This window comes from Mustela nivalis (assembly GCF_964662115.1).
Source record: "Mustela nivalis genome assembly, chromosome: 18".
In the NCBI taxonomy this organism is placed as follows: domain Eukaryota; kingdom Metazoa; phylum Chordata; class Mammalia; order Carnivora; family Mustelidae; genus Mustela; species Mustela nivalis.
This window is the reverse complement of record NC_139037.1, coordinates 18371668-18396199: the sequence shown is the minus strand read 5'-3', so window position 1 is coordinate 18396199 and position 24532 is coordinate 18371668. Positions and strand designations below refer to the sequence as shown.

Sequence of the window (24532 nt, the reverse complement as noted above, 5' to 3'; positions counted from 1 at the left end):
TTAAAAAAAAAAAAAGAGAGAGAGAGTATAGAGCTGGGTTTCATGGATTCAAATCCTGGTTCTGCTGCTTCCCAGCTATCTGACTCTGAATAAATTACATTTTCTATGTTTCAGTTTCCTCACCTATAAAACTGGGACAATAATAGTATCTCTGGGGCTGTTGTAAACATTAAATTAGTTAATATACAGAACAGTTCATAGCACAGAGTTAAATACTCAAATATCAGGTTTTGTTGTTTTTTTTGTTTTTTTTTAAAGATTTTTTTTTTAAGGTTTTATTTATTTAGAGAGAGATCACAAGTAGGCAGAGAGGCAGGCAGAGTGAGAGGGAGAAGAGGGTCCCTGCTGAGCAGAGAGTCCGATGCAGGGCTCAATCCCAGGACCCTGAGATTATGACCTGAGCTGAAGGCAGAGGTCTTAACCCACTGAGCCACCCAGGCGCCCCTTTATAAAGATTTTATTTATTTATTTGACACAGAGAGAGAGTTCACAAGTAGGCAGAGAGGCAGGCAGAGAGGGAGGGAGAAGGAGGCTCCCTGCTGAGCAGAGAATCCAATGCGGGGCTCAATCCCAAGACCCTGAGATCATGACTGGAGCTGAAGGCAGAGGCTTAACCCACTGAGTCACCCAGGCACCCCAAACATCAGATTTTTATAATGAAATATGAAAGAAAAAATCTGCCCCCTATTCAGTAGATGGGAACTCTCTGTACTTTCTGCTCAATTTTGCTATAAAATACCTAAAACTATTTTTTAGCTTATTTTTAAAGAAACTATTACAGAGGTGCACTTGATTTATTTTTAAGAGATTTTATTTATTTATATGACAGAAAGAGACACAGTGAGAGAGGAAACACAAGCAGGGGGAGTGGGAGAGGAACAAACAGGCTCCCCGCTGAGCAGGGAGCCCTATGTGGGGCTCAATCCCAGGAGCCTGGGATCATGACCTGAGCTGAAGGCAGACGCTTAATGACTGAGCTACCCAGGCGCCCACTGCATTTGATTTCTGATAGAGTGATAAAATATATCCAACTGTACTAGAAACAGGTTAATTTTTCAGAAACATAGTTTGAAACAGTGAACATAGTCTGAAAACATGACTTACACATTCTGCAGCTTTATATATTTGCTTGAATCTGCAATCATATCAGGAATTGTGCCTCGAACAGGTAAATTTCCCTGACCCTCTTTGGCCACAAATTCCTTTAAGGCACGAGCTAAAATCCAAAATGATGGAGTCTAAAAGAATGAGAAAAAAAATTAGTATTAAATGGCATCTGAAATTGACCCAAAGATTAAGGTGGCACTATTTACTTTTGGTTGTTACCTGTTTGGTGATATTTATGCAGTGATCATCATTAAATATATCTTCAATACTGCTTGGGATCTAACGAAGAAACAGAAAAGATTTACTTATACTAAGAATGTGGCCATATGTATTTCCATTATTTCCCAAACAAGTTCTCTGAATTCCTACATTGTAATGAAATACGAACTTCTGATGGGCTTAGACAATTTCGTAAAGATTTTATTTATTTGAGAGAGAAAGAGAGAGAGAATGCACGCACACAAGTGGTGGGGAGAGGCAGGAGAGGGAGAAGCAGACCCCCTGTTGAGCAGGGAGCCCGCACTTGGAGCTCACTCCCAGGACTCTGGGATCATGACCTGAGCTGAAGGTAGATGCTTTATTGACTGACCCACCCAGCCGCCCTGTGCTTAGACTTTAATTGAGAATCAGTACCAGAGAACTGATGAGGAAACAGAGAATGGAATGAAGTCCCCTCCTGCCCACTGGTGTCAGCACTAAAGACTGACCTGTTCTCTTTCATCACACATGGATTACAAAAGGAGCCAAAGTAAATCTTTGATATAGTTACATCTAAAGACATAACAAAGATTTCAGATATTTGTAATTCAGAACGTCTGAGTCAGACATTCAGATTTGTAGTCCTTCATGTGTTTTCAGCTTGAAAAAACTTGAAACCCTTATACCCTAAATCAGTAACTACTGGAAGAGACAACAACTCTGGTAAAAACTACATAGTTTAAGTACTTTTAATGCTGGCAAAATCATCATACATTAGTAACAACTATTGAAATTGTAGGTTTTGATTCTATAGCTTTGTGGGAAAAAAAATTTCTTACCAGTAACCTCTTAACTGGTTTCTCTGTTTCTGTTCCCAGTCCCCTGCAGTCTATTTTCCTCACAAGAACCAGAATGATATTTTAGCAACATAAATCAGGTCACTCCACTCCCTGCTCAAAACGCTTCTGTGGACCCCTTCTGATCCTAGGCCTCCTCACCCTCATCATGCTCTACCCCTCTGCTCTGCTTGAATTTTGTTCATAACATCTACTGTATTTGTCTGTTTGCTTAGTTCACTATACAGAACCTAACTATGGGAACCCTGGGTTTTTTTTTTTAATTGGGGTAAATTTTACATTTAGTGAAATGAATCTTAAATGTACAGTTCGATGCATGTCCTTTTAACCATCACCTCAATTAAGACATAGAAAATTATCATCACGCCAGAAGACTGATAAAGCACACACTTATTTTTTTTTTAAGATTTTATTTATTTATTTGACAGAGAGATAGAGAGAGAGCACAAGTAGGCAGAATGGCAGGCAGAGGGAGAGGAAGAAGCAGGCTCTCTGCTAAGCAGGGAGCCAATGCAGGGCTTGATCCCAGGACCCTGTGATCATGACCTGAGCCGAAGGCAGCCGCTTAACCGACTGAGCCACCTAGGCGCCCCTAAAGCACACACTTTAATTACTCAGCCATACTACCTCAAAAAGCTTGTAATGACAGCTTAAGTGCTTTCCTAATGTGAAAGACAGCATTTTCTTGCCATATTGAAATTATAAGAAAATTCTTAACTTACCAGTTGTGTTATTCCAAATTTCCCAAAAACCTCACTGGCAAGACCTTAACAACAAAACAAAGGCCATCTAAATGGAGTTATCCTCCGAATAATGTCTTACAATGTCATTAAGAACGTCTTCCATTATATCCAAGTAACTACTGTCAAAAGCAAATGCAGATTAAGATTTAACTTTTAGGCAACACAATTTTGGACCAGCAAAATATCAACCTCGTTATATATTTCCTACACCCAAACTGTTACTATTCACAAATCATGTACTTCAAATAATGTATATAAATCATTGTATCACTATTATATCCTGAAGCACTGATATCCATTTCAATAAGGACAGTATGGTTTTACTAAAACACGATTCAATCCGTATTATAGACACTAATTTCTAACAACTTTACAATTTAGGAAATATTAATTTAAATCTAAAGTCAGGGCACCTGGTAGCTGAGTCAGTTAAGCAACTGACTTGTGATTTCAGCTTAGGGCATAACCTCAGGGTCATAGGATGAAGCCCGGCAGCAGGCTCTGCACTCAGCTGGGAGTCTGCATGGGATTCTCTCCCTCTCTCTCTGCCCCGCCAAATCACGCACACATGCACGTATGTTCTCTCTGGTGCCCCTTCTCTAAAGTAAATAAATACATCTTTGAAAAAAAAAAAAAAAGGAAAGAAAGAAAGAAAGAAATCTAAAATCAACTATTTCACGTGAGGACTTCAAAAAACACCTTTCTTGTATGAATTCTTCAGAAACACTTTAATACCTGAGTTGTATTTAGTGCTGTGTTCACATTTTTAATAGCTTCTTCAAAATTCTCTTCATCTTCTGGAGCCCCGTTTTCATTCTTCAGAATTCCTAGTAAAACAGAAACTGGTTAGCAAAAAATAGCCCTTTCCTTCTCACCCCTATGCTCTTCCTAGCATTATGGAAATAACCTCATCAGATCTTAAAAGGGAGGATTGGATACTGAAACTTAGGAATAAACAGGTTTATCATTAGTCATTTTTTTATTAATATACTAGTAGCTATCTTTTGGAGCTTTTACTCTGTATCAGACACTATTAAATGTACTTTACATTTTATGGTATGAATGAATCCTCACAACAACCCATGAGGTAGGTATGAGCAGCCCCCAGTTCCTCATTTACTGATGAGGAAACTATCATTAGTCGTAAAAAAAACTGTATGATGAGTGGCTCCTAAACCTCCCCTGAGAAAAAATAAAATACAAGCTTATGAAGGCATCGTCTGATAAAGCTCCTGACGGAAATCCAATAAACAGCTTCAAGCAATTTGCTTTTCAAACTTTATACAACATTCAATTATATCCCATCATATTACCTTGTCTAATCAAATCTCTGAAGTCTTCTTTCTCTTTATACGTTTTAGGTATTCGTCCATTTGTCTAAATTGGTTAGAAATTTTTAAATTCTAGTTATAAAAAATCAAAAGATGGAAATCAAGAGTCCAAAGATTCCCCCATTCTCCCCTCCATGCTGAGATTTCATCAGCAAATACCTCAGTGAAATCAGAGGTTGACTTGAAAGAAAACACAAAACTGGGCCATTTCTCTACATTCATTTCCCACGGCCAGTTTCAGAATGACATTTATTGGTATTTCATTTTGTTAATAAAAATATCAGTCTCAAAAGAGGAAATGCCAGATTTAAACAGAAAAGCACCCACCTCCCCTGTAACCACATAAAGAAAAGAATTAATGTCCCACTTTCCTCCACTGAAATCCTTTAAACTGAAAGTACAGTCACACATGGAATATATGTTTTTTAAAAAAAGGACGTACTTCACTATACCACTGTGCTAAATATTTAGCTACGATCACAATCCATGGAGTATGGCTATGATCCTAAAAACAAAAGAAAAATCAAAGAAAATGTCAGTATTAGCTAACATTAATTGTTTACCTTTATTCTTCATCACATCATCTCATTTTTAACAAATCCAACAGTAATTATGATCATCTCCCAGTATATGTAGTATTGGTGAATGGAGAGAAATGAACTGAGTTAATGAAAATTGCTTTATAAACTTTTTCTAGAAGTAATGTCCAACTTAATCCTAATATGGCAGGTTTGTACTATGACTGTCCCTATTTTACCATCAACAAAAGTGTCTCAGAGACTGCCACCCAAAGAGAAAGCACAAATCTCTTGATTTCAGATATCAATCGTAGACTGAGAAAACTGTCTTCTAGTCAAAAACCTGTACTTTTTTTTTTAAAAGATTTTATTTATTTATTTGACAGAGAGAGATGACAAGCAGGCAGAGAAGCAGGCAGAGAGAGAGGAGGAAGCAGGCTCCCTGCTGAGGCTTGCTGCGGGGCTCAATCCCAGGACCCTGAGATCATGACCTGAGCCAAAGGCTGCGGCTTAACCCACTGAGCCACCCGGGCGCCCCCAAAACCTGTATTTTAATAAATACATGGGTAGAAAAAAAAACAACAACACATACTCCTTAAGTTACATAATCTATTATAAATACCATTATTTCTATAATGAAATATGGAGTTGCCTGGTAACTTTCAAACACTAAAAATAACTTTCAAGAGGAATTAATTTCGGGGCGCCTGGGTGGCTCAGTGGGTTAAAGCCTCTGCCTTCAGTTCAGGTCATGATCCCAGGGTCCTGGGATGAAGCCCTGCATCGGGCTCTCTGCTTGGCAGGGAGCCTGCTTCCTCCTCTTTCTCTCTGAGGAAAGAGATCTCTGTCAAATAAATAAATAAAATCTTTAAAAAAAAAAAAAAGAGGAATTAATTTCAATAAACACCAAACCCCAATTCACACTTTTTAAGAAGTATATTTAGTTGTTTACAAAGGGGTCATGATGAGGGCTGCTGGGATATGTTTATGTCCAATTCACTGACCTGGGTGTTGATTACACAGATATGTTCAGTTAACGAACTTCTCTTCAATAAAAGAACTTTTCAGGGGGACCTGGGTGGCTCAGTGGGTTAAGCTGCTGCCTCCGGCTCGGGTCATGATCTCAGGCTCCTGGGATCAAGTCCTGCATCAGGCTCTCAGCTCAGCAGGGAGCCTGCTTCCCTCTCCCTCTCTCTCTGCCTGCCTCTCTGCCTACCTGTGGTATCTCTGTCAAATAAATAAATAAAATCCTTAAAAATAAATAAATAAATAAAAGAACTTTTCAAATTTCGCTGGAAAACAAATTCACTTCAAACAAATTAAGTAAAATGTTGTTACTATGTAATCTGGATGACGAGAAAATGGATTTTTATAATATTTTCTCATCGTGGTATAATTCAAAAACCTGAGGTTAAAAAAAAATCTTTTAATCTATCTGTAAATGGAAGGTCATACATACCTTTTTTTCCATATGATCCAAATCATAAGACTGAAAATGTTCTCTCAGTTCAGGAAATGGCTTATCCAGTCGTAGATCCTCTAATGCATTATCTGGATGAGATTCTATTACTGTGAAACAAATAATCCCCCCCCCAAAAAGACTTCTTTAGTGATACTTCTAGAATACACTACATTATAGGGGCTTAAGAAATCTGTAATTTTTGAGAGTGGGATATCCAGCTTGCAAGCAAGCAGCTTCATTTTGTGCATGACAAAAGAGTGATTTAAAATTGGATGATGTTGAGAGGGGCAAGATGATTTTTTGTTCAAAAAAGTGCCCAGTGCCATACTGTGGAAAAGGGAGGCAAGCACAAGATTGGGCCAAATCTCCATGGTTTATTTGGCTAAAAGACAGGTCAGGCCCCTGGATTTTCTTACACAGATGCCAATAAGAACAAAGCCAACACCTGGGGAGAGGAGACACTGAAGGGGTATTTGGAGAATCCCAGGAAGTACATCCATGGAACTAAAATGAGCTCTGTGACATCAAGACAGGAGGAAGGGCAGACTTGATAGCTTATCTGAAAAAGCTACTAAGGAGAAATAGTTGGCCATGCTCATTTATTACAAAACAAAAATGTCTCGAGACTTTTTTTTATGTGTGCCATATTTAAATTGATCTCATACACCAGAATTCAGATCATGAATGGCTGACAGAATATTTCTTTTGAACAGTTCTGATTTAAATAAGATTGGCTCACAGTTAAATGAATATGATCAGCTTTTTGAACTTTGATAGTAATTCTGGTTCAGCAAGTGCTGTCACTATTTTCCTCTTCTAAAAATATGATAGGAATTGATTAGTTATGTTCAGCTTTTCACAGAGATGGTAAATACTATCTCTAAACTTATAGGAGATTTTTTAAAATTTAGATTCACATAACTGATTATATTAATATATTTAAATCCTGAGGAAATCCCTTCACTGTCTCAGAAAAACAAGACTCAGCTGTGTTTCAAGTTGTGTTCCTTCGCCTGTTAAAGGCAAGGCTAAAGAAAAACTTTATCTTTCTGGTCTTAACTATGCCAATTTAATTAAAATTCCCGCATCAGGTGCCTGGGTGGCTCAGTTGGTTAAGCGGCCGCCTTCGGCTCCGGTCATGATCATAGGATCCTGGGATCGAGGCCCACATCGGGCTCCCTACTCAGCGGAGAGCCTGCTTCTCCCTCTCCCTCTGCCTACTTGTGCTCTCTCTCTCTGTATCAAATAAATAAATAAAATCTTAAAAAAATAAAATAAAATTCCCTGCATCTAAAATGTTGCCCAGGGATGCCTGGGTGGCTCAGTTGGTTGGACGACTGCCTTCGTCTCAGGTCATGATCCCAGAGTCCTGAGATCGAATCCCACATCGGGCTCCTAGCTTCATGGGGAGTCTGCTTCTCCCTCTGACCTTCTCCTCGCCCATGCTCTCTCTCACTGTCTCTCTCTCTCAAATAAATAAATAAAATCTTTAAAAAAATAAAATAAAATAAAATGTTGCCTTTTACTTAATGAAAAACATTTGTGTGTTTACGTATAATATTAAATAAAGAATATTTAATACTTCTCACATTTTATAGATGGTCTGTAAGGTCAGATGCTTTTAAAATTCAGTGTGACAAGATATAGCAGCAGACTTGGCTTGTGGATTCTTTACTAAGTCAGACTAAGTTATAATTCAGGATTGTCTTCTAAGCAGCTATTCAAAGACACAACTGTGGGAGTGCCTGGGGGCTCAGTGGGTTAAGCTTCTGCCTTCAGCTCAGGTCATGATCTCAGGGTCCTGGGATCAAGCCCCGCATCTCTGCTCAGCAGGGAACCTGCTGCCCCTCTCTCTCTCTGCCTGTCTCTCTGCCTACTTGTGATCTCTGTCTGTCAAATAAATAAATAAATCTTAAAAAAACCAAAAGAACAAAAAACAAAGACACAACTGTGGAACTACCATATATGTATGATTGGTAATGGTGCTTTTGCCAACTCATCAGAAGGGTTAAAATTGAGGAGATAGATCATCAACACAAGTTTGTAAATTATGTGATAAGGCTTAATATAATTAAAAACAAAATCACAGGGGTGCCTGGGTGGCTCAGTTAGTTAGACATCTGCCTTCAGCTCAAGTCATGATTCCAGGGTGCTGGAATCAAGTCCCACATCAGGCTCTCTGCTCAGTGGTGAGTCTGCTTCCCTGTTTCCCTCTGTGATCTCTCTCACTTTCACTCTCTCTCAAATAAATAAGTAAAACCTTTTTAAAAAAATTAAAATTAAAAAAATTAAAAATTAAACATCACAGATCATGAAACAAAAAAATTTATAATTTTTTTAAAAGATTTTATTTATTTATTTGACAGAGTGACATCACAAGTAGGCAGAGAGGGAGAAGGAGAAGCAGGCTCCCCACTGAGCAGAAAGCCCAATGTGGGGCTCGATCCCAGGACCCTGAGACCATTACCTGAGCTGAAGGCAGAAGCCCAACCCACTGAGCCACCCAGGTGCCCCAGAAATCTATAATTTCTAAATGGGCATAGGGCTTACAGGTTCTTTTCTGTTTCCTTTTTTTTTTAACCCAAGGAACTGATTTTAAATTTTTTATTTTTATAAGTAAGCTTCACACCCTATGTGGGGCTCAAACTCGCAACCCCAAGGTCGAGTCAAGCGCTCCACCAACTGAGCCCTCCACGCACCCCTTTTCTGTTGAGATAAATTTATATATACATATACATTCACATTTTTCCAAATGCACAAATCATAAGTGGACTATAGTTTTAATAAGAAAAACTCAAAATTCCTTTAGAGTTTAATTTTCTTGCTATTATAATTTTAAAAGATCAAAATTGATAAAATAGGGGCGCCTGGGTGGTTCAGTGGGTTAAGCCGCTGCCTTCGGCTCAGGTCATGATCTCGGGGTCCTGGGATTGAGTCCCGCATCGGGCTCTCTGCTCAGCAGGGAGCCTGCCTCCCTCTCTCTCTCTCTGCCTGCCTCTCCGTCTACTTGTGATTTCTCTCTGTCAAATAAATAAATAAATAAAATCTTTAAAAAAAAAAATTGATAAAATATGTGTTCAGATAATACTTAACAACAACAGTACCTTTCCCCTCCTGTGGTCTTTAGTAGACATCATCACCATCTACCTAGACCTCTTCCCTAGGAACCTGATGGTTGTCCCAGCCTTCTTTCTTTTTTTTTTAAGATTTTATTTTTAAATAATCTCTGCCACCCAAAGTGGGGCTCAAACTTATAACCTCAAGATCAAGAGCTGCATGCTCTTCCAACTGGGCCAGCTGGATGCCCCTATCCTTGATTTCTTTCTTCTTTGGCCCAACATCAGTTATGCCATATGTCCTAATATCACAGTTTCCATATGGGGGAAGAACAGGAATGTGTAATTTCAGTGACCGTTTAGAACTAGGCCAAGTTTTGTCACTTGTGAGCTGTGTGACTTTAAGCAAATAACTTAATCTCTCTGTGCCTCAGCATCCTGATCTGCAAAAAGGAGATATAATAGTGCCTACATTATAAGGATTTTGTAAAGATTATATGAAATAATCTACATTAAGGCAGGCACACAGCCAGCAACATTAACCCTCATTATTTTCTACCCCCTCTTCCCTATCCTTGTAACATCAGCCTTAGGTCAGGGGTTTGGTCTGTCTCCCTCACCTAGCTACACCACTGGAAATTTCCTAACAACAACCCTTTCCTACGATCTCTGCCCCTTCAAATCCATTCATTCTCTACCCCACTTCAGAGTACACATTTGAAATAAAATTTTCACCCGTCACTCTCTCACTTATAAGTCTTAAAAGGCCTACTAGCACCTGCCAACAGTTTATCCCCACAAGCCACCCCCTAACTGCCCAAGCAGATACTACTCCCCAGTGACACTACCAACACCAAGGGCTATCACTACACTAGCAGAGTACCTGGCTCAGAGCCATGCAGGAATACTGAATGAAAACTGGATGATGATTTAAGATTAAAAATTTGTAAGTAGAGGCATGCCTGGGTGGCACAGCAAGTTAAGCGTCTGTTTCTTGGTTTTGGCTCTGGTCATGACCTCGGGGTCATGAGATTGAGCCTCTAGTCAGGCTCTCACTTAGGGCTGAGTCTGCTTGAGATTCTCTCTCCCACTCACCTCACTCTCTCTGGCCCTCCTGCTCATACTCTCTCTCTCAAATAAATAAATAATGGGGCATCTGGATGGCTCAGTGGGTAAAGCCTCTGCCTTCAACTCGAGTCCTGATCCCAGGATTTTGGGATTGAGCCCCACGTCAGGGTCTCTGCTCAGCAGGGAGCCTGCTTCCTCCTCTCTCTCTGTGTATCTCTCTGTCAAATAAATAAATACAATCTTTAAAAAGGAAATAAATAAAATCTTTTTAAAAAAAATTTGTAAGTAAAGGTCTAACATCAATCTTGAGCTAATGCAAGCCTGCCTATGTACGACTCCGGTCTCCTGTAACACTGTTTACTTGGAGCAGTAGTCAGGTAAATGCCTTGTTTATTGTGTAGAACTGTACCTGAACTGTACCTAAGGCCTCTATGAAAATGTAATGAAAGATTGGGAGAGAAAGGTAGTATGACATCTATGTGTCACTGTGACCCATATACCTTGACTCGCACCTGTAGCAGCTCTACATGCCCTATGTGGGTTAGGGGGCAAAAAAAGCTACAGACTTGCTTTGCTGGTGGGCCTCCTAATAAAATAAAGAAACTGTACCTGTTGTATCTCCTGCTCTGTATCCTTCTATAATGCTCAGTAAAGGAAATATTAGATTAATGACTATTGATTCTGAACCTGTAACCAGAGTTGTACTGTTAAAATTTATTTTGCAATTTTTTTAAAAGATTTTATTTATTTATTTAACAGAGGGAGCATGAGCAGGGGGAGCAGCAGAGGAAAAGGGAGAAGCAGGCTCTCTGCTGAGCAGGGAGCCTAATGTGGGGCTCAATCCCAGAATCCTGGCATCAGCATGGGTGGTTCAGTGGTAGAATTCTTGCCTGCCAGAATCCTGGGATCAGGACCTGAGCCAAAGGCAGACACTTAACCATCTTGGGCCACCCAGGTGCCCCACTCTGTAATTTAAAACTGACTTCCTATGGGGCTGGTGGCTCAGTCAGTTAAGTGTCTGCCTTTGGCTCAGGTCATGATCCCCGGATCCTAGGACCAAGCCCCATATTGCAGAAGCGGAGAGCCTGCTTCTCCCTCTCCCTCTGCTGCTCCCCCTGCTTAGGCTCTCTCTCTCTCGTCTCTCTCTGTTGAATAAATAAATTTAAAAAAATAATAATAAAATAAAATTGACTTTCTCAAATGCCAGGTTTCTAAAAATGTAGCTAAAGCAATCAATGACAAGCCCCATACGTGCAACAGAATTACCTGGATGTTCTTTTATAATGATCCTCATATAACCAACTAGTCCATAAGTCCTACAGATCAAAAGAGGTATTTGTGAATTCCAGAGGACATCTGCTAAACGTAGTAATGTACTGTAAAGGAAAGCACAATAAATAAAAACATAAGCAAATGGATACAGGCCAAACAGGAAAATACCCTAAAATAAAGCAACTTTCTTACTAAGTAATAAATGCAAATACATATCTGTTACATTTACACAAGCAAGACATGGATACACTGAAAAACAAGCAATTCCACAAGACTGCAGTCTCACAGAAAGAAAGTTTGTCTTTTGGACTACAGGGACATGAAAACCTTCTCTTTTGTATTAGGGAGAATATTATTGAAAGACACTTCTTTAACAAAGAGGAAAGTATTTATAAAACGCTTATCTACACCCCCAAGCACACTGTATAATTAATAAATTAATTAAAAAAATTTTTTAAATAAAGAATTTTAAGAACTACAGTCTTTGCAGAGAAAACAAAACTATGCAAATCTAGTAGGAGACCAAAATAAAAATGAAACATAAAAATTTACCTTTCAGGAAGCTGAGTTGCAACCACAATGGTAAACCTACAGAAAAATGAAGGATCATTGTCTAGAAGGTTTTCTGGACTCTAAATAGGACACAGAAAAAAAATTGAAAAATTTTACAATCATATTAAACATGGCAGAAACAGTTAAGCTATTTTAAAGATTTTTATTTATTTATTTGACAGATGGAGATCACAAGTAGGCAGAAAGGCAGGCAGAGAGAGAGAGGAAGGGAAGCAGGCTCCCCGCCGAGCAGAGAGCCAGACGCGGGACTCGATCCCAGGACCCCGGGATCATGACCTGAGCTGAAAGCAGAGGCTTTAACCCACTGAGCCACCCAGGCGCCCCAGTTAAGCTATTTTAGAACAAATGAGGCAACATGTTAGACTCCAATGATAAAGTAATTCAACTCTCAACTGAACATGAAGATACAAAGATTCAAAATTCTAAATACTGGGGTGCCTCACTGGCTCAGTCAGTATAACAGGAGACTCTTGATCTCAGGGTCATGAGACTGAGCCCCATACTGGATGTAGAGACTACCAAAATAAATAAACTCAAAATTCTAAATTCTTAGGGCTTTGAATTATTAAAAAGTTACATTTCCACACAGAAATAATAATGTGTAGGGGTGCCTGGGTGGCTCAGTGGGTTAAAGCCTCTGCCTTTGGCTCAAGTCATGATCTCAGGTCCTGGGATCAGGTTCTCTGCTCAGCGGGGAGCTCACTTCCCCCTCTCTCTCTGCCTGCCTCTCTGCCTACTTGTGATCCCTGTCAAATAAATAAATAAAATCTTAAAAAAAAAAAAGAAAAATAATAATGCGTATACATATGATCTATTGCCCTCAAAACAAAGATCAAACATCTTTAAACTGACTTTATAACTATTCTGTGGGAAAGCAAGGAAAAATTTTTTAACCCCCTGATTTGTATTTATATCCAATAATCCTACATGGGGACTACACTTCTGTCCCTCCTCCATCTAGTCAGACTTAATAAGCTTTTGGACATATACTTACCTCTTCCACAAAACTCCCAGAGACATCGTTATTTAATTCTTGTAAGAATTCCATGGCAGCTTGAGCTCGGTTCTTTTAAAAAAAAAAAAAAAAAAAGGCATTTGACTTGAATTAGAAAAAATCTGGGTAAAATGTAACCCCTCAACTTACAGATCAAGCAAACATATTATAAAATTACCCAAATTTCATACATAGATATGACAATTCTGCTCTTCATAGTATTTAAACTAAGGCTCAACCACAATATTATTTTAAATATTACTTAAACGACTGTATTATTTGTACCCAACATTCCTGAGTACGCAAATGACCAGACAACCTTGGTAGCAGGTAGAGATATTCTGGACCAAGTTTAGACTCACTACAACCTCCCACATTTATAATCCTATATAAGACAGGTCAAAGAAATAATCATTTCTGTTCAGAACATTGTATTAAGTTGACTATTATGGCTTCATAAGAAGATTAATATGGAATGTACAAAAACAAAAGATATGCTGCTAAGTCTTAGAAATTTTGTAAACCAGAATATTCCATCCTCTAAACATTTACACTTTATGTTATTCCCAAGTTGTAGCTTTAATACAGGATATAGCATAAAAACAAAGATAGTACTTTTAAGTTCTTAAACTACTAAGCATATAAAGATTTGCAAGATTTAAAAAAAAAGCTAATTTAACTTTCTTCTCAGAGAAATAATAAGCTCTTTCAAAGTCAAAACTTTTCAAGCAATCAAAACATATGGCACGATTAGATACTCAAACACAACTATATTCTATAAGAAACAGGTGGTTTACCTTGCCGATGCTGCTTCTTTGAAGGAAAAAGCTAGAACAGAATTTTAAAAATTAAGGGCTTCTTTGACTACAAAGGGAAGGTTATTTGTAACACCAAGTATATTTCATTCATAATAGAACACTAACTATATTTTGATTCTAGATTTTAACAGTCTTCCTGGAGGAAGATAACAGGATGAAACTTGTAATCAAAGACCAGGCTAATAAATCAATATTCCCAAAGTGTATACCACGGAGTATAAATTTTATAAGATGCTCTGAGAGAATAAAAGTTCCCTGGCTTTACAAAGTTTGGCAAACACCACATGTTATAATTCCCCCTTAGAAATTAATAATAAATATAACACATGATATTAAGGTCTTATATTAGAGAAATGTTTAACTTCATTTGACCCATTTCCCAAACTCATTTGACCATGAAACCCATTTGCCCAATTAGCAGCTATTAACATTCCCTAGAGCCAGTATTCCACAGACCATACTCGGGATGTGCTATATTGAACTGCTTGCTTTTGCAGGTTAACTAAAACAGACTTATTCAGGTTTCTTCCCACACATACCATTGTCATGTCTCAAGGCCCAGATCTCAGACTGGGTATCATTTTGTAGCATAAAATCAGTGGCTCCATAAGAAAAAGAAACTTTAATTCTCATCACACACTGCCCTAACCAACCAAGTAAGCAAAGATAACAGGACTATTTCTTTAAAGATACCAATAAAAGGATGCTGTTGCAGAAACACTACCACCCAAAGAAAAGATATCAGAGTTCAATATGTACTAATTCTGACTTTTCTTGTATGTACTCACTGTTGTCATATACTAAAAAATAAGAGAGATTCCAGCCTCCGAGTCCTGAAAAGAGCCTGAAATCCAAATCTTGCAATGCTTTGGAAGTCTGTATTATGATCATCTTTAAAAAATAATATGCAGACCATCTTTAAAACAGCACTTTCAGGGGCGCCTGGGTGGCTCTGTGGGTTAAAGCCTCTGCCTTCAGCTCAGGTCATGATCCCAGGTCCTGGGATCGAGCCCCACATCGGGCTCTCTGCTCAGCAGGGAGCCTGCTTCCCCTCCTCTCTCTGCTGCCTCTCTGCCTACTTGTGATCTCTCTCTGTGTCAAATAAATTAAAAAAAACTTAAAAAAAAAAAAAAAGCCCCACAGCATTTTTACAGAGGCAGTGGAGTATACAGAGATATATATGGACTAAGCTCAGAAGAAACACAAATAAAAGGTAATTTTTTTATTCTTATAATCCAAAAATATAATTTTTTTCAGTAACACAATAATTTCAAATTATGTACTAACTCCTAGGGATCAATGCAAGGACTTAGGAATTATCTAGATTTCACAAATCAAGGAATAAGGATTACTCCTTTGCACTAATAACAACGATGAAGACAGTAACGGCAGGTACCTTTTATTAACAGACTATCTGCCGGACATTATGCTAGTCCTTTACCTATATTGACTTACTTCATCTTCACCATAATCCTAAACACAGGGATTATTTCCACCTGAGAGTCAAGTCACCTTCACTGAGGAAGTGAAGTTGGGATTTAGGCCTTAGCCTCCTGTGGCAGTGCACTGCCCTTCCTAACACACATGTGTTTGAAAAGAACAGAACATACTTATTTCCTGCATCTTCTCCGCTGACCTGATTTCCATCAATAACTGTAAATGAACCAATACCTAGAAGACAAAACAGAGTCAGTCAAGAACACATAGCTTCTAATTCAAAACCATATAGAGTAAATTGACTACCACAAAACTACATTACCTGGTAATACCAAGTTTTTAAGAATTTCAGTTCCTGTGGCTGTTGCATTTATTAGGCAAACGTGCGCAGATTCTAAAGCCTCTTGCCCATGATCACCCCACAACCTACAAAGCAAGACAAAAATTCAACATTTCTAAAACTTCCACACAAATACAACTTTCTTATTTGGACGGTGATCTTAGACCTTCAGAGTGTTCTTGGACAGAATGACTGATGTGATCACCATAGTAAAACATGTGAGACAGGAAGAGCAGAGGTGTTATGGGGATTATACAGCTGAGTAACCTAAGACTCAGCATGATGCCTTGCATGATTAGAAGGGGGTCCAATCAGTACTAAAAACTTGGGTCTTCCAGCTCCTTGTCCATTACTCTTTTCAAGATAACTTACAGTACAGATATATTAGATACACTAACATTAAATAACTGCATTAGACTTAAAACCTATTCCTCTATTTCATTTCTCCTTAAATTACATAGAGCCAGTATATTTAAGATCTTGACGTAGAACTTATCACTGTGACATCTCCAAGAGTGAGAAAACCGAATTACCATCATCTGAAAAGCCTCACAGTGACTTCCACAGGAGTGCTTTAAAATACAACACCCAATGTTATTTTAATATCATGATTAATAAATGTATATATTATCAAACACAAAGATATAATAAAGATCAGAAATATATGTTACATATATTCGCACTGGCATATCATTAACAGGGCAAGGTGCATGATCGCACATGTATCATGGCATCTGGCCCAGCCTGGTTACCTTCACTCAGAAAGCCTATTATTCTTCCTTGTCAGTACGGGAAGTCTGAAAGTCACCAGAAAAATGCCACAGTCTGGAGGACTGACAGGCTTTACTGTGCTTTCCCTGTCACCTAATCTAAAACAGATGCCCTGTTATTGTTTAGCCAGTATGTCCTCCAGAGCATTTCACAACGGTAACTACTTCATTTGGGTTTTTTTTATTCGAGGAACATCCATCTCTCCATTCCACTCTAAACTCCATGAGGGCCCACATAACTCCCTGCGTGGGCCACGGGAGCCCCAAATGCCTGGCACACTGCCTTGTCCCGAGTAAGTGATCAGTGAACAGCTGCAAAGTGAATGGAGGAATAAGCTAGAAGAACCAAACAGATGGGAAACATCTGGTTTTTTTCTATGAAAGTAGGGCACACAGAAGACACTGACAGATATGGTTGATGGATGCTTGGGTACTCAGATATTGAGCCTAGAGAGAGTATTGGTGCATGTCTAGGTTACATGTTTCAAGAAAGAGGCCAGACAAGAAATCAATCCTCGTTGCTCCCTTGCTGGCTTAAGTCTGGAGAGCACGGCCTGGCTGACTGCTTGCTGCCTGGCTGTACCACTTTACTTGTAGTTGCCTCCCTATGACACTCCAAAACCGATAAGCAATTCTCACCATGAAAAGTAAAATTTGGTCCTTAACTGGATGGGACTCAGCAAAAATTCTCTTTTGTCCAGTTACTAAGTAAGCTAAAATATCTTCTCAGCTCTGTCTTGTATAGTTATATCTGAATTCAAAACACAAGCAATGCTAAGAATTTACAAAAGAACACAAGCTGGTTACAAGGGCTCTGTCACCTTGCTTCCTTTCCCAGAAGCTTAGGAGGAGAGTGCTGTGACTGAGAACAGGCTCTGAAAGAGCCACAAGGGCCTATGTTTACATCGGGGCTCAAACACATGGGACACTCTGGACAAGTTATCTAAGTTTCTCCAAGAAACTCCAAAAACCAAGAGAATGTCTGCCTTGAATGCTGTTCTCAAAATTAAGTGCCTAAAGCCCCTATCACAGAACAAGGCTGTAGGTGTATATGAGAGTTCCAGGGGACATATAGGGACATACTGTAATTTCTCCCAGCTTGGGGGGGGGGGTGCTTGAAAAAGGATGGGGCCAAGCCTTTGTGTTACTTCCACTACCTTAACACATAGTAGATGCTCAATAAATAAGGGATGGGGAGTGTAAGGAGAAATGGCAAGGGAGAGGAATTAGCCAAGGACCTGTCTGATGGCTTAGACCTGCAGTGTCCACTAAGGTAGCCATCAACCACATTTGGCTACTGAGCTCCAAAAATGAGGCCCGCTAGTGGGAACTGGGACGTGCCTACAAGTATGTAAAATGCGAGATTTCGAAGACGGTATGAAAAAAAGAGATTAAAAAATCCCTAATAAATTTATTTTATTCTATTTTTTAAATTTTATATTAAGTGTTAAAATGTTTATATTAAGTGTTAATATTTTGGATATACTGGGTTAAAGAAACTGTATTAAAATTAATTTCACCTGTTTCTTTTTTCTTTTTAAGGTAGCTACTCGAGAATGTGTAATTACATATGCGGCTCACACTCAAGACTGGCATTATATTCCTATTGGACAGCGCTGGCTCAGGACAATCCCTAACACTCGGCGCTGCTCTGGGCGACCGGGATCGGGTACACCCGATCCCCCGATTCTGCTAAATGAGGAGTGAGCGCACAGCGAGGCGGGGCCGGCTGCCGCCCCGGTCACCCGGCCGACGCTGGGACCGCGAACCTCGAACTGCACACCGCGTGGCGGACCGGCGCACCCCTCGGAGAAGGGGAGTTCCAACCCTCAAGGGACACCCCAGGGCCCCAGGCCGGGGAGCCCCGAGAGTCGGCTCCCCAAGCCCAAGACTGCCCGGCCCAGCCCAGCGGGAGGCCTGGAAGAGGCCCGACCGCGCCGCCCGCTCGCTTAGGCCCGGCTGGGACGCAGAGGAGCCCGCTGGCCGGCCCGCCCGACTCGGTGAGCCCCGGCTCACCTCAGCTGCCGGTCGTACTTCTGCTCCTTGAGCAGCTTCCCCGGTTGCGCCATGGCCGCACCCGCAGCGCGAACAGCCGAGCCCCTGCCGAGTACCGCCACCACATCCACCAGCACGCAGGCGCACTGAGCACCCCCTTCGCCGTCTCTGCCTCCCGCGCGCCGCCCGCAGGGGGCGCCACCACCTCACTGCGCACGCGTCCCCAGCCCGCCCGCGAGTACACGACCACAGCCCACAGCCGGAACCCGGACTAAGGCGGGTCTTTCCTTCTGGCTGCGTCCCGGCTAGTCGGCCAGTCCGTGACTTTGTAGGTGCGGTAATCGTAGGTAGGGCACTCGGGCTCTGGAATCGGGCAGATTGGTTTTTAACCACTTACTCTTTATGAAATCTGCTCTTTACCTCTTAAATCCTCTGTTTGTTCATCTGTGCAGTGGGGATAAATGGGTCTCCATCATCGGCTTCTGTTAGCCTTAAATGAGGTTTTGAATACACACAGAGCCAGGTTCACAAAAAAATCCTGTGTGGATAATAACTTTCATTATTATGGTCATTACTGTTCACTCATTTCTTCCATCCTCTCGTGCAATAAGCCCACGCAAGGTCTTGTTTCAAACCACAAAGTTAGCTGCTCCCAGCTGCAGATACAAAGACAAATAAATCCGCGGCCCTGTTCTTGAGAAGTTCATAGCCTCCAGAAGGGAGAGGGACAGTAAGTAAGTACAATATGGCCCTAACCCTAACCCTAACCCTTAAGCTGGGGTCCTGAAGGCTGTGCAGAGGAACTCTACCCACTCCCCTTCTTCCCTCTCCAAGAATGTTTCACATGGTGTGGGCAAGGAAGCATGTCTCAGGCAGAAAGAACAGCAGGTGTCGTTCCTCGGAGGCAGAGAAGGCAGGGTAGGATGGAGGCTCTAAAGGAAGTTTGATGTGGTGGGGTGTTAGGTGAAGGGTAGGACATGGTCAGGGGAGGCTTGAGAGACAGCAGGGGCGAGGTTGTGAGGCCCTTTAATATAAAAGCAAGAAAAACGTAAAGTGCTCTATTTTCTGTAAAGAGCCACTTTTCAAGAAGAAGAGGGCTGCCTTGTGGGGATGGGTGCCAAGGAAGAGATTTACCCCAAAAGAAAGGGGGAGAGGAGACTAGAAGTCAGAAGAGCAGCAGGAAGGGAGATGAGGGTTCTTTCCCTTCTATTTCCCAGACCCTAAAGGCACCTTCAGGTTAATAATTGCCTGAAATATGATGAAAATGAGCACAGATCCCTGTCCCAATGAACCCTGGGATGAGAATGGGAGGAGGGACAGTTTGATGGTAATGATGCGGTAAAGTGATGGATATGATTCTCCTGGGTGATGTCCCCAGGATCAGGATGGGGCACACCCTCTTAGGACTTCCCTGGTCCCTACCCAATACCCATAGAATACAACTGATGGGAAACAAAGGCATGAGGTTCTCCCAGCGTGTCATGTGCTTATGCTGTCAGATGTCCTTCTCCAGTTGGACAGGTGAAATATAAGGGATAATAAAATACACCCAGGGAATGTGAGAAGGTCAAAAGACAACAGGTGAGAGTCCACAGCTTGGCTTCTCATGCTCTGTGCAGTCATGGACTGCATGAAAGGAAACATCCCCAAATTTGCTGGAGGACGTCATAATGCCCATGCAGAATTGTATGAATTTGACAAGGGTTTGTGTTGGTGGTATCTGTAAAAAGATACCACGCAGCATTAGTTTCCTAGAGGTGTTATAACAAAGTACCACAAACTGGGTGGCTGAAAGCTGTAGATTCATAGGGGCATCTGGCTGGCTCAGTCGGTAGAGCATGTGACCCTTGATCTCAGGCTTGTGAGTTCGAGCCCCACATTGGGTGCATAGATTACTTAAAAATAAAATCTGTGAGAAAAAAAAAAAATTCTTATATATAAAAAAAAAACCAACCTGACAGAAATGTATTGTCTCGCAGTAAAGCTCAAAGTCTGAATCAAAGTGTGGGCAGTATGTTTGTTCCTTCTGCAGCCTGAAGGGAAGAATCCTTGGCCTTTCTAGTTCCCGGTGTTTGGCTGGTAATGCTTGGCTTACAGCTCCCCACACTTCAGTCTCTCCTTCCACTGGCCCCTGGTACTTGTCTCTCATGTCTCTGTCTGGATCTCTCCTCAAAAAGACATTGGGTCACCAATAAAGACACCCAGTCACATTGGATCAGGGCTTACCTCCAGGTGACTCTGATGCACACTCAAGTTTAATAACCACTGATCTAAGGGCTCCTGGGTGGCTCAGTCAGTTAAGCATCTGCCTTTGGCTCAGGTCATGACCCCGGAGTCCTGAGATTGAACCACGCAACGGGGTCCCTGATCAGCAGAGATCCTGCTTCTGCTTCTCCCTCTTTTTCCCCCCTCCCTCTGCCGTCTCCCCTGCTTGTGCATGCAGCCAACAAGTACTCTAACTCTCCGTCCAATAAAAAAAAAAATCTGAAAACAATAAAAAACACCCACTGACCTAGCCTAGCCCCCCACTGAACAACACAAGTGGGAAAAATGAGCCCCACAACCACAGTAGGACCCCCACTTACTGAGCACTTATTACCTTCCAGCCTTGCCATGCACCATCTCATTTTGGGCTCACCAAGGCAATAGATATGTTGCTCACCCCATTTCATAGACAAGAGAGCAGAGGCTTGGAGAGGTGAGTACAATTCCAAGGCCTCACAGCTATTAAAAAGTGGTACAGGGGGCACCTGGGTGGCTCAGTGGGTTAAGCCGCTGTCTTCGGCTCAGGTCATGATCTCAGGGTCCTGGGATCGAGCCCCGCATTGGGCTCTCTGCTCAGCGGGGATCCTGCTTCCTCCTCTCTCTCTGCCTGCCTCTCTGCCTGCTTGTCATCTCTCTCTGTCAAATAAATAAAAAGTGGTACAAGGATTAGAAATAAATACCCCAGAAGATCTGGCCAGACCCCAGTCAGATCTATTATTTTACCCATCCTGGTTGGTCTTGGCTGGGGCAGACTAAATCCTTGGGCTCCCTGGCAGTTTGGGGCTAGCTCTGCCCTGAAAGAGCATACAATATGTGGGAAATCAGCCATAAAGAATGAGTCACACCCAGGACACCCTCCCTGGCCTCCACCACAATCTCTCCCTTCTTGTCCTTGCCTATCTTTGCCCTTCTCATTCTGGTGCTCTTTGGCCAATTTCTTGTCTTTCTCGCTCACCCCTCCCCTGAGGCAGGTGTGGCTCTGTAATGTTCACAGTTTTATCACCCAAGCCTGGCTCAGAATGTGGCACTAGTAAGGCTTCAATAAACATGTATTGAATGAAAGAATAAATTTTGGAAACTACTTCCACCGTACTTGCTCATTTTCAAATGCCTTACTGGCAATATGTGTATCATCGGTTTTGGCATTCAGCAGTTTGTCCCAAGGAAATCATCAGACATACCCGCACAGATGTATAAATAAGAATGTTCACTGTAGTGCTATTTACAATAGTGAAAACTGGTTATTATCTATACATTAGAGCATTGTGCAATTATTAAGTGTCAAGTTCTCCAAGGCTGGCTGAGCAGGGAAAAATGCTTACCATAGGGCATTGGTTGAAAAAAACCATCACAAAGCTATATGTGTGACTCTGATTGTTTTTTCAGTAATACTAATACATATCTAAAAAGCCTGGCAGATGGCCACTAAAATGTTAACACTTTTGGCTCTTGGGTAATCATATGGCCAGTGGCTTTAATTTTCTTCTCTGTGTTTTTCTGATTCTTCCAAGTTTTCTACAATGAATAGGTGTCACTATTGTAATTGCAAAAGGAATGTTTGGGGTCCTAAATGTGTCCAACAAGTTAAGGAAAAGGGGGAGAGAATAGATGTTCTAGGGTCTGAGGAGTACATCCTTGACACCAGGAGTCTCACAGACATCATGTTACCTGACCATCCTATTAGCCTTCTAGACTCTCTGTTCCCATTTTATAGATGAGAAGACAGGTTCAGAGAGGTGAAATAACCCGCCCCAGGTCCCACAGCCAGGTATGCTGGAGGCCATGTCAGGGCTCATCCTATCCCACTGTTTGCACACACATACCTACATACTTGGAGTGGAAATGTTTTTTTGTTTTTGTTTTAAGATTTTATTTATGAGGCGCCTGGGTGGCTCAGTGGGTTAAAGCCTCTGCCTTTGGCTCAGGTCATGATCCCAGGGTCCTAGGATTGAGCCTCGAATCCAGCTCTCTGCTCAGTGGGAAGCCTGCTTTCCTCCTCTCTCTCTGCCTGCCTCTCTGCCTACTTGTGATGTCTGTCTGTCAAATAAATAAATAGACTCTTAAAAAAATATTTTATCTTATTTATTTTATTCTGGGGTGCTCCCCAGGCGCCCCAGAAATTTTTTTTTTTTTAATACAAAAAGCGGACCCTGTCTTAGTCCCACTGGCCAGCTTTGGATGTGACGGCCCACCCTGGCAGGGTCATCCAAGCAAGGAGGAGACAGTATAAGGAATTAATCTTAATACCCGTGGCTTTCAAATATTTGTGAAATTTAAGAATTGTGACTGCAGTTCTGATTCATGGATCTTCAAAGAAAGCAGAGAAGATTTCAGGATTTAGAAAGGTGCAGGTTTGTACAGATTTGAAGACCAGTACCTTATAAGCTTGTAAAACAGGAGCTGGAAATATGATGGTAAACAAAACGGTTGGTTCCTGCTCTTGTCAGAAGCTAAGGTTTAGTGAGGAAGATAAAACCAAACAAACCAGCAACAAAGACCTATTTGAGATGTGGTGGTTTCAACAAGGTCTCAGTTTCCTCCCTTCTGCCCCAGTAATTTGGACAGCTAATGCTTTCATATTTTCATACATTACGGCCATAACACTTCACCATGCTGCTCTGCCTTATATCAGTGACACTGGTTCAGTAGCTCCAGAAAAATGCTTGTTTGGGGCAATGTTAAATACTGCCGCAGTTTTGTGCGTTGCAACCATTTATGTTCGTTACAAGCAAGTTCATGCCCTGAATCCTGAAGAGAGTCATATCATCAAATTAATTGAGGCTGGTCTTGTACTTGGCTTACTGAGCTGTTTTGGACTTTCTGTTGTGGCACACTTCCAGACAACAGCCTTATTCTTGTACATGTATGTGGAGCTGTGCTCACCTTTCATATTAGCTCATTACACATGTTCGTTCAGACTATCCTTTCCTACCAAATGCAGCTCAAAATTGGCGGCAAACAAGTCTTCTGGATCAGACGACTGGTGGTTATCTGGAGGAAGTTATGTGGAGGAAGTGCATTTAGCATCCTGAATTGTTCATCACTTCTATCCAGTGGGAATTTTGGCACAGATATTGTATAGAAACTCCATTGGAACCCTGAGGACAAAGGTTACATGCTTCACATGATCACCACTGCAGCAGAATGGTCTATGTTTTTCTCCTTCTGTGTTTTTTTCCCTGACTTACATTGTGATTTTCAGAAACTTTCTTTACAAGTGGAAGCCAATTTACATGGATTAACCCTCTATGACACTGCTCCTTGCCTTGTTAACACTGAACGAACTTGGATACTTTCCAGAGATTTATGATGAAGGGATAAAATGTATCTGTGATGGGGCACCTAGAGCATCCCAGGGTCCTGGGATCGAGCCCCACATCGGGCTCCCTGCTCAGCAGAAAACCTGCTTCTCCTCCCTCTGCCTGCTGCTCTGCTACTTGTGTTCTCTATCTCTCTGTCAAAGAAATAAAACCTTAAAATATAGATTTGTATCTGTGATGATTGTGATTCTCAGGGATTTGGGAGAAATGTTCATGAAAGTTCTTTATTCTGCTCTGAAATTTTAACCAGTTAATCATGGCTGACAGTAATATTGATGAATACTGATAATCAAGAGACATGAATAAAGCCATTTGATAAATTATTTTAAAGGGTATCTTCAAGAAGACCATGTAAAAACATTTATGCCTTACTTTTTTTTTAATCCCAGAAAATAAAACCAAAGGACT

General features: G+C 41.1%; 1 protein-coding gene and 2 pseudogenes across 3 annotated transcripts in view; 2 read left to right on the top strand and 1 right to left on the bottom strand.

The window, feature by feature from the left end:
- The window catches only part of NAE1 (NEDD8 activating enzyme E1 subunit 1), a 28685-nt gene extending 9983 nt beyond the window's left edge, over positions 1 to 18702 (bottom strand). Inside the window, exons 1-13 of the mRNA XM_082711975.1 lie at positions 18561 to 18702; positions 15757 to 15860; positions 15608 to 15668; positions 13977 to 14007; positions 13180 to 13251; positions 12165 to 12244; positions 11607 to 11716; positions 6214 to 6323; positions 4679 to 4741; positions 4219 to 4282; positions 3641 to 3732; positions 1327 to 1386; positions 1105 to 1238 (exon numbers count right to left, since the gene is read on the bottom strand). Coding sequence (XP_082568101.1) covers positions 1105 to 1238; positions 1327 to 1386; positions 3641 to 3732; positions 4219 to 4282; positions 4679 to 4741; positions 6214 to 6323; positions 11607 to 11716; positions 12165 to 12244; positions 13180 to 13251; positions 13977 to 14007; positions 15608 to 15668; positions 15757 to 15860; positions 18561 to 18613 — 1034 coding nt within the window. The 5' untranslated portion in view covers positions 18614 to 18702. The remainder of the gene's footprint in view (positions 1 to 1104; positions 1239 to 1326; positions 1387 to 3640; positions 3733 to 4218; positions 4283 to 4678; positions 4742 to 6213; positions 6324 to 11606; positions 11717 to 12164; positions 12245 to 13179; positions 13252 to 13976; positions 14008 to 15607; positions 15669 to 15756; positions 15861 to 18560) is intronic.
- Positions 6485 to 7650, top strand: LOC309853920 (cytochrome c pseudogene; annotated as a pseudogene). Its single transcript has one exon. The product of its transcript is annotated as a cytochrome c pseudogene (transcript).
- Positions 18703 to 23025: 4323 nt separating the features above from the next.
- Positions 23026 to 24131, top strand: LOC309852274 (DNA damage-regulated autophagy modulator protein 2 pseudogene; annotated as a pseudogene). Its single transcript has one exon. The product of its transcript is annotated as a DNA damage-regulated autophagy modulator protein 2 pseudogene (transcript).
- Positions 24132 to 24532: the final 401 nt, after the last annotated feature.